This window comes from Hyla sarda, unplaced genomic scaffold (genome assembly GCF_029499605.1).
Source record: "Hyla sarda isolate aHylSar1 unplaced genomic scaffold, aHylSar1.hap1 scaffold_3355, whole genome shotgun sequence".
Classification (NCBI taxonomy): Eukaryota; Metazoa; Chordata; class Amphibia; order Anura; family Hylidae; genus Hyla; species Hyla sarda.
This window is the reverse complement of record NW_026610104.1, coordinates 6,865-17,655: the sequence shown is the minus strand read 5'-3', so window position 1 is coordinate 17,655 and position 10,791 is coordinate 6,865. Positions and strand designations below refer to the sequence as shown.

The window sequence follows — 10,791 nt, the reverse complement described above, 5'->3', positions numbered from 1 at the left end:
ATATATCAATCTGCTCAAGATGAGTGGTCTCCAAACTGCAGACCTCCATTCGGGGTTTAGGAGTCCAGTAGGTGGTCCTAATCAGTAATTTATCTTGAGTTACTCCGCCCACTGGACTCCTACGTTCGGAAAATTCTATAAAATACAGGTTCTTCTAAATATTTTTACTTCAAACTATACATCAATCTGCTCAAGATGAGTGGTCTCCAAACTGTGGACCTTCAGATGTTGCAAAATTACAACTCCCAGCATGCCCGGACAGCCAACGGCTGTCCGGGCATGCTGGGAGTTGTAGTTTTGCAACATCTGGAGGACCACAGTTTGGAAACGATCTAAACAAACCTTTTATAGGCTTTTAACATCTAATTTCTTTTTTTTTTTAACAGTTCCTCCAAAAAACACGGTTATAACTATCACGCCAACCCATACGGTGAAAGAAGGCGAAAATGTACATATCCGATGCACATCTGAAGCTTTCCCTGCCCCCAAATTGGCGCTGAGGATGAAAACAGAACTGGGCATCACGGAGCTGGAAGCTGAGAACGGGCACTACGACATAATGTATGCTACGGTAGACCATAGCGGGACCTACATATGTGAATCGTCAAACGTGATCGGACGGCAAATATCGCAGGCCGCGCTAACCGTACAAGGTGAGATCTCTATACGTATAGAACATCTCCTGTAGAGATGAGCGAACTTACAGTAAATTCGATTCGTCACGAACTTCTCGGCTCGGCAGTTGATGACTTATCCTGCATAAATTAGTTCAGCTTTCAGGTGCTCCCGTGGGCTGGAAAAAGTAGATACAGTCGTAGGAGACTCTTTCCTAGGAATGTATCCATCTTTTCCAGCCCACCGGAGCACCTGAAGGCTGAACTAATTTACGCAGGAAAATTCATCAACTGCCGAGCCGAGAAGTTCGTGACGAATCGAAATTACTGTAAGTTCGCTCATCTCTAATCTCCTGTAAGATATCGTACAGTTATGATACAGTGTCATTTGCTTCTATTACCTCCGTGCGCCGCTTTGTCCCGTTTTCATACACAGGACCCGCACCTAGAAGTTATGTAGTGCGATTCGTTTTATTTTACTGTTGTCGCTGACCTAAAAACGAAATGTTCCGAACGCTGGCCAGTGGAGTACCCCTTTAAAGGGTATATTACTCCTATTAAAAAATCTTAATCCTTCCTGTACTTATTAGCTGCTGAATACTACAGTGGAAATTCTTTTCCGTTTGGAACACAGAGCTCTCTGCTGACATCACGAGCGCAGTGCTCTCTGCTGACATCTCTGTCCATTTTAGGAACTGTCCAGAACAGCATATCTTTGCTATGGGGATTTCCTTTTACTCTGAACAGTTCCTAAAATGGACAGGGATGTCAGCAGAGAGCACTGTGCTCATGATGTCAGCAGACAGCTCTGTGTTCCAAACGGAAAATAATTTCCACTGTAGTATTCAGCAGCTAATAATTACAGGAAGGATTAAGATTTTTTAATAGAAGTAATTTACAAATCTGTTTAACTTTCTGGCACCAGTTGATTTAAAAAAAAAAAGGTTTTTCACTGGAGTACCCCTTTAAGGAATTCCTCTTTATTCACCATTTCTTAACAGTCCCACCCCGAAATACTCACGTATCTATAACGCCATCGTCCGTGGTAAGAGAAGGTGACAGCGTACAGATCCGGTGTACTTCTGAAGCCTCTCCTGCTCCTAGACTGGTCCTGAAGATGATAATGGGACACGGTGTGGTCGATCTGGTGTCTGAAAGTGGAGACTACAACATTTCCAATGCTGGAGTAGAACATACGGGAACATATATCTGTGAATCTACCAATGCGGCTGGCAGTGAGATGGCGGAGGGCACTCTAAATGTAGAAGGTGAGAAGCGGTAATGTACTCAAATGTCCTGAATATACAGATGTGTCTTTCCTTACACGTCCTCTTGACTCGACTATCCTGAGATGAGTGGCGGTAGATGACTGCAATACTCTGTCGGGAGAGGTTTACGCTGTATGTGACCACCCAGTGGATATGAAGTGAACTGCAGCCTGTCATGATAATGTATTGAGTTTAAGTTGTGAGAAATTACATAACAAAATAAGGTGGACACATTTATGTGCTTCGCTTTCTTGATGGGGCCTTTGTACTGTTAAAGGAGTACTCCGGGATATAAAAACGTATCCACTATCCTAAGGATAGGGGATAAGTGTCAGATCATGGGGGGGTCCAACTGTTGGGACCCCCCGCGATCTCCTGAACGCGGCCCCGACTCTCCTTCTAAATGGAGTATGTCGACCACAGCACAAAGCGATGGCCAACACGCGCTCTCCATGCAGCTCTATGGGAAAGCCAGAGATTCCCGAGTGCAGCATTCCGGCTCCCTGTACAGGAGATGGAGGGGGGGAGGGTCCCAGCCGTCGTACTCTACACGATCTGACAGGGGATAAGTTTTTATATCCCGGAGATCTTCTTTAAAGGGGTACTCTGGTGGAAAACTTTTTTTTTTTTTTTTTATCAACTGGTGCCAGAAAGTTAAACAGATTTGTAATTTACTTCTATTATAAAATCTTAATCCTTCCAGTACTTATTAGCTGCTGAATACTACAGAGGAAATTATTTTCTTTTTGGAACACAGTGCTCTCTGCTGACATCACGAGCACAGTGCTCTCTGCTGACATCTCTGTCCATTTTAGGAACTGTCCAGAGCAGCATATGTTTGCCATGGGGATTTTCTCCTACTCTGGCAGTTCCTAAAATGGACAGAGATGTCAGCAGAGAGCAATGTGGTCATGATGTCAGCAGAGAGCACTGTGTTCCAAAAAGAAAATAACTTCCTCTGTAGTATTCAGCAGCTAATAAGTCCTGGAAGGATTAAGAATTTTTAGTAGAAGTAATTTACAAATCTGTTTAACTTTCTGGCAACAGTTGATTAAAAAAAAAGAAAAGTTTTCCACCGGAGTACCCCTTTAAAGGGGTTGTCCTACCCTATCCACAGCATAGGAGATAAGTGTATGGTTGCAGGGGGGCAGACTACTGGGACCCCATGCAATCTCAAGAAAGAGGTTACAGAGCCACCTATCACAAAACTGTGGTCACATGTGCACACTGCCCCTTCAACCACTGTCTTTGGGCATGTTTAATATAGCCGAGAATAGTGCTTACCTATCCAGCAGTAAACACACCAGACTAGGACTTGACAGGAGACTTAGTTCTTGGGCCGTCAACATTGTGAGAGACTTGACCACTAGATAATTGTTTAAGGTTGGAAATAATTGCCAGATCCTTCTTCCTTAGGGGCCATTAGTGAAAGAGTCCAACATGCTAATCAGTGCAATGGGGCATGTACCTGAGTGGTCTGATCGTGACCAATCTGTCCAGACAGATTCAGAAAGTTCAGATTCATGCCCCATTCAGAACTGAGGTGATGGAAACTGGGGTCTGTGGCCTTTTTAGCATATTGGGGGCCAACAGTAATGCCACCAACTAGGATTTATTGGGGGGTTGGCACGAAGGAAAAAGAAGCATAAATCAGTGACGTGGCATCGTGGGTCCTGAGAGTTTAAGACGTGACAGGTCTCTTTGTGAAATCAAATACATTTGGCCATAACAGAAAAAATGTTCTGTGTTTCGTTCTCAGTTGCTCCCAAAAATACCTACATAGAGATCATTCCGTCTCCATTCGTAATAGAAGGTGACTCTGTACAGATAAGGTGCAGCTCAGAAGGCTCCCCAGACCCTAAACTTGTCCTGAAGATGAGATCAGAAGACGAACCCATCACCCTGGACTCAAGTGACGGATCTTACAATATCACTCATGTAGGAATAGAGAACGCAGGAACCTACATCTGTGAATCTGCCAATGTGGTGGGACAAGAACTGGCCTTGGGAACACTGACCGTACAAGGTGAGTGCTCCTCATCTTCTTACCTATTCTAACCCATTGTTAGTGACAGAGGGTACAATGTGCAGAATAGCTGAATGTTATAAGGCAAAACAAAATAGCTGTTGTACCTGTCCAGTCTTCATTCTAAATAACCTCATACATTCTCTTCCAGTTCCACCACGAAACACCACAGTGGTTGTGACTCCATCACAGAACATCAAAGAAGGTGATACAGTCACTATCACTTGTGAGACCCACAGCATCCCATCTCCAACCATCATTCTCCAGAAAGTGTGTGCCAAGAATAACACGCTGCTACAGAGCACCAATGGCACCTTTACACTGCACAATGTCACCACCAATGACACTGGAACATACACCCTCAAAATTATTAGCAGTGCTGGAAATGAAACAGAGGTCATCAATATCGTTGTGGCAGGTGAGATGCACTTAGGTTATCCTTAAAGCTTACATGGTATTCAGGTGGGCCAATAATATGACTTTTCTCTTTACTTTTTCATTACATTTAAAGGGGTTCTCCGCCCCTAGACATCTTATCCTCTAGCCAAAGGATAGGGGATAAGATGTCTGATCGCGTGGGACTTGCCGCTGGGGACCCCCGGGATCTCAGCTGCTACACCACAGACATCCGATGCACGGAGCGAACTTCGCTTAATGCCGGATGACTGGCCAGACGGGGTGGAGGCTCGTGACATCACGACCACGCCCCTCTCATGGCATCATGGCCACGCCCCCTCAATGCAAGTCTATGGGAGGGGGCCTGACGTCTGTCATGCCCCCTTCCATAGACTTGCATTGAGGGCCCGTGGCCGTGACGTCACGAGCCTCTGGTGCTGCACCCGACGCTCTAAACGAATTGCAGGGATATCGCAGGGACCCCTGCGATCAGACATTATATCCTCTATCCCAGTGTTTCATAACCAGGGTGCCTCCAGCTGTTGCAAAACTACAACTCCCAGCATTTCCCAGCCGTTGGTTGTCTGGGCATGCTGGGAGTTGTAGTTTTGCAACAGCTTACATCATATTCGGGTAGTCCAATAATATGACTTTTCTCTTTACTTTTTCTTTACCTTTAAAGGGATACTCCGCCCCTAGACATCTTATCCCCTATCCAAAGGATAGGGGATAAGATGTCTGATCGCGTTGGACCCGCCACTGGGGAACCCCGCGATCTCGCTTGCTGCACCCCAGACATCCGGTGCACGGAGCGAACTTCGCTCCATGCCGGATGACTGCCGATGCGGGGCAGAGGCTCGTGACATCACGGTCACGCCCTGCTTGTGGCATCACAGCCACACCCCCTCAAGGCAAGTCTATGGGAGGGGGCGTGACATCTGTCATGCCCCCTTCCATAGACTTGCATTGAGGGGGCGTGGCCGTGACGTCACGAGCTTCCGGTGCTGCACCCGACGCTCTAAACGAATAGCAGGGATATTGCAGGGACCCCCGCGATCAGACATCTTATCCTCTATCCCAGTGTTTCCCAACCAGGGTGCCTCCAGCTGTTGCAAAACTACAACTCCCAGCATGCCCGGACAGCCGTTGGCTGTCCGGGCATGCTGGTAGTTGTAGTTTTGCAACAGCTGGAGGCACCCTGGTTGGGAAACACTGCTCTATCCTTTGGATAGGGGATAAGATGTCTAGCGGCAGAGTACCCCTTTAACAACAAAACCCACATACAGGAAACCATAAACCGCCCTCTAGGAACACAAGGTTAGAGAAACTGCTCATAGAACATCTGGGGGACTTCTCTTCACTTGACTTCAGACCAGCACCTGGTAAATTGCACTAAAGACTTTTAGAAAGTTTTACATATTTTTGAGTTATTCAAAGACACAGCTGCTAAAAAAGGTTTCGACTCCCACTGAACACTAAGGCTAGGATTTCACTTTTTTTTTTTTTTTTTGCTAAGTTTTTTTCACTGAAAAAAAAAAAACAGCACAATTTCTTGCGTCTGATGTTTTTTTATGCCGTTTTTGCATTTGAGTGGAAATTGTATTTTTGGCCCGTTTAACGTTTTTTTCAAAATTTGTTGTGTACCAAAAATAAATAAAAAAATAAATAAAAAAGGATGCTGTATGGATGGGAAAAAATAAGAAAAATTTGACGAAATTTAGATTTTTTTTTTATAACAAAATTTTTATTACTTTTTAATAAAGTGTGTGTGTGTGTGTTTCACTTTTTTTTTCTCCTCAATTTTTTTAATTTTTAGGTAGTACTACTATTCCCTGCATGGAACAGACTGTTCCATGATGGGAGTAGTAGTTCCTGTATTAATACAGATCGCCCCGGGTGTCACTTGTGACACCCGATGTCATCGTCCATAATATAGCAGAGATGCGGAGCGGATCTATACAGCCCTCACATCTCTGCTCTGTACTCCGGCCAGTGATATGAATAGAACATCACTCATTCATATTTTCCGCCCAGAGTGGGGCAAAATATTGTGTGACCGATCTGCAACATAAATTGACACATTCCTCACTTCAATTTGCATGCAGAGAATTTCCAAAGTGTGTGGATGAGATTTGTTAGATTTGATAAAATCTTATCCACTTTACTGCAGATTTTCCATTCACAAATCCAGATGGAAAACGTATGAATTTATGTTCCACATCCATCCATTTGGTTATTGAGATACCTACATGGCGCTCCGCAATGGTTGACATCTACTGACTCAATGACCCTTATTTACTAAAAGTGGAGTGTAGATTTCTTTGTGGGTTTTAATACCCTACAATTTATTTTCCACAGTATTTACTACATTTCCCACTTTCCCTACAATTACTTTACACCTGTTCTGATCTGTCGGGGTTTCCTCAGCTCAAATCCACCACATTTTATGTGGAAACCTTAGTAAATATGTTGGGTTTTTGTGAAAATGTCGGGAACATGCCCCCTTTTGGAGAACCCGCCCCCTTTTCCCAGTGGCCACGCCCCTTTTTCGTTTTTTTTTTTTTTTTTTTTTTTTTTTAGCAAAATGGAGAGTTAGTCGGGTTTTTTACAATTCTGGCACAAATTCAGGCACAAATTCTGGCACAATGCGACAGAATCTGGCACACAACCCGACAAAACATGTTGGGTTTGCAATAGTAAATGAGGGCCAATGTACACAATGTCAACACAATGGGGGGAGATTTATCAAAAACTTTGCAAATGAAAATCTGCCAAGTTGCCCATGGCAACCAATCAGATCGCTTCTTTCATTTTCCAGAGGCTTTGTTGAAAATGAAAGAAGCAATTTGATTGGTTGCTATGGGCAACTGGGCAACTTTTCCTCTGGACGGGTTTTGATAAATCTCCCCCCAATGAACATATGGTGGCGACCACACACTTGGACATGAATCTTTTTCTTTTTTTTCCATATACATGTACAACACCACCTGTGATATCTGAAGCAGTCTGACAGCTGGTCTACATTGGGTCCTCTGCCACCTTAAAGGGGTACTCTACTGCCCCAGCATCCCGGAAAATTAAGTTTCGAATGCTGGGTGCGGGGGTTGTGACATCACGCCATGCCCCTCAATGCAAGTCTATGGGAGGGGGCGTGGCGGCCGCCACGCCCCCTCCCATAGACTTGCATTGAAGGGACGTGGGGAGCATGGCCATGATATCACGACCCCCACAGCCCTCACCCAGCATTGGAAACCAAATGTTCCAGATGCTGGGGCAGTGGAGTACCCCCTTTAAAGTACCCACGACTTGTCACATGATCAAAAATCTGATTGAAAGTGCAATCGGACGAAAACTGAGGCTTGTTTTAAACAATTGTTTACCACTAGAAATACGACTGTAAATGATTTTTAGGTAAAAAAAAAAATCGTATTAGGGGCAGGGTCAAACGTGCCGTATTTTGCTGCGTATTCGCTGCTGCGTATTTTCCTACCCATTGACTTAAAATATGCCGCTGCAAATACGGCCCGTGTGACCCTACGCTAAAGTGGTATTCCAGGATTTTTTTAAACTTTTGGGCTACGTGCCCCTGATGTGAAGTTATGTATGGTATAAATTAACGTGGATTACCTGTTTGAGGTGGATTGTGCTGATTTTCGTATTTTCATTAGGGATCACTGTCATCTCGAGCCTTTCCTGGCCGGCTGTGTGGCTCAAGTCAGGTGATCACAGGGGGCTTGGCTGCTTCTTGTCTTCCTTGAAAAGACAGTCCCGTGATAATATGTGCGGCCCATCTGTATGTACCGCCACGTCCTCTACTGTCACATGATCCAAGCAGAGTCTGCAGATAGCGAGGACGCTCTAAAGGCTGGCACGGCGGGATGTACAGAAGAGCCACACACTGTCATCAGGGGGCAACCCGGCCACCTTGTCAGGGAAGACGAGAAGCAGCCAAGACCCCCCCCTCCCCCGATCAGCTGACTTGTGCCACATTGTCTTGAGCCGCACAGCAAGCCAGACAGATAATACAAGTTACTGGACACCATACATAACTTGACATCAGGGGCACATAGCTTAAAAGTTCATAAATCATTGCATACCTCTCTAACTGGTCGGAAGTCAAAATCGTGATGTGAATCCAGCCTTAAAGGGGTACTCCGGTGGAAAATTATTATTATTATTTTTTTTTTAATAAACTGGTGCCAGAAAGTTAAACAGATTTGTAAATGACTTCTATTAAAAATTCTTAATCCTTCCAGTACTTCTTAGCGGCTGTATACTACAGAGGAGATTATTTTCTTTTTGGATTTCTTTTCTGTCTGACCACAGTGCTCTCTGCTGACACCTGTGTCCATTTTAGCAACTGTCCAGAGCAGCATATTTTTTCTATGGGGATTTTCTCCTGCTCGGGACAGTTCCTGACATGGACAGAATTGTCAGCAGAGAACAAAAGAATTTCCTCCTGTAGTTTTCAGCCGCTGATAAGTACTGGAAGGATTAAGATTTTTTTAATAGAAGTAATTTACAAATCTGTTTAACTTTCTGGCACCAGTTGATTTAAAAAAATAAAAATTTACCACCGGAGTACCTCTTTAACTTGCTTTCAATAGTTTATTATTATACAAAATGTAGTTGTAAGGTCAATATCTATTTTGGCTTAGTGTCTGGGCAGCTGCTCCTGCTCCCATAATGTATATATATATATATATATATATATATATATATAACTACTGCACTTGACCTTATAGAAGCAGCATCTGTTGTGTCCTATAAATGTCATCCATCACTCTCCCCCATCGTGCTGCCCGTCAGTATTTTTAACCATCCCCCCTCGTCTTTGTCTTCCTCACAGCACAAGAAAGCACAAGTCCAAGATTCAACCTAGTGCCCCTATATATCTTCGGATCCGTGGCCTTCGTTTCGGCGGGTGCCATCGCCTCCATCGTCTATCATCTCAAGAAATCGAAGGTACAAGGATCGTACAGCCTAGTAAAAGCTTTGAGAAGCAAAGTGTGACCGGACATTGGTCGTCTTTGATGGACATCTCCATGTGCAGGTCTATGGACAATGGAACACTTGTGGTAGCGCGTTCCTTCTGGAAGTCCTCCTCATGGACCTATAGTGAGCTTGTGCTGTCCCAAGCTCCGTGGTCCTTTTGTGGTAGAACCTTGGAAGTGAAACCATCAAAACCCGATTCCGTAAATGGGAAAAGACGGAAGAAGAAACAAAGATCTCTATTTTGAGTAGCTGGAGCACTATGTGTGTGTGAAGGATCACTATTTGCACTTGGACTTTTTGCGTTTTGTGGTGGTGACCATGTAAATGTATAGAAGCTGCTCATATTTATGTCACGTTAGTGTCAGAGCGTCGTCTCTTCTGTCCTCTTTCCCTTGTGTTGGTCTTGTGTCGATGTGTTAGAGACGTGAAACGTGTCATGAATGTTAATGTGGCCTTTCTCCATAAGGCAGAGCTGAGCTCTAGGCGCCTTTTGTTGGCCATTGAAATGGAATGAGAAGGCGAGGATCAAAACCCACAACTGAGAGAGAGAGTGGGATTTAGTTTTTTTTTTTTAATAATGGACACAAAGAACACAATAGGGCATCTCATTGGTGTGGAGATTGTGTGTGATAGTCATAGGCCTGAAACTGCACATTGATACGTTGTCTCATACGTGAAGAACTTTTCCTTCCTTTTTGGATTCCGTCCAAACCACCTATTTCAACCCTCAATTCGTTTGTTCTCTGAGATGTCTGGTAGCGTCTCTTCCAATCTGACCACAGTGCTCTCTGCTGCCACCTCTGTCCATGTCAGGAACTGTCCAAAGCAGGAGAGGTTTGCTATGGGGATTTTCTCCTGCTCTGGACAGTTCCTGACACGGACAGAGGTGTCAGCAGAGAACACTGTGGTCAGGCTGGATGGAACTACACAACTTCTTGTGGAGCATACAGCAGCTGATAAGTACTGGAAGGGTTAAGATTTTTAAATATAAGTCATTTACAGATCTCTATAACTTTCTGGCACCGGTTGATTTGAAAACATTTTTTTCCAACCGGAGTACCCCTTTAAAGGGGTATTCCAGGCCAAAACCTTTTTTTTTATATATATCAACTGGCTCCGGAAAGTTAAACAGATTTGTAAATTACTTCTCTTAAAAAATCTTAATCCTTCCAATAGTTATTAGCTTCTGAAGTTGAGTAGTTGATTTCTGTCTAACTGCTCTCTGATGACTCACGTCCCGGGAGCTGTGCAGTTCCTATGGGGATATTCTCCCATCATGCACAGCTCCCGGGACGTGACATCATCATTGAGCAGTTAGACAGAAAACTTCAGAAGCTAATAACTATTGGAAGGATTAAGATTTTTCAATAGAAGTAATTTACAAATCTGTTTAACTTTCCGGAGCCAGTTGATATAAATATATTTTTTTTAAAAAGTTTTTGCCTGGAATACCCCTTTAAGGTTTATTGGGTAAGCAGCAAAAGCAACCAAA

General features: G+C 44.0%; 1 protein-coding gene across 1 annotated transcript; it reads left to right on the top strand.

The window, feature by feature from the left end:
* Positions 1 to 386: 386 nt before the first annotated feature.
* LOC130330493 (vascular cell adhesion protein 1-like) lies at positions 387 to 10,406 on the top strand (the record flags this gene model as incomplete). Its single annotated transcript, XM_056553602.1, has 5 exons — positions 387 to 653; positions 1,616 to 1,882; positions 3,642 to 3,908; positions 4,060 to 4,326; positions 9,154 to 10,406. Coding segments are annotated over 5 exons (1,232 nt in total), but the record flags the coding sequence as incomplete, so codon positions are not given.
* Between the last annotated feature and the right edge of the window lie 385 nt (positions 10,407 to 10,791).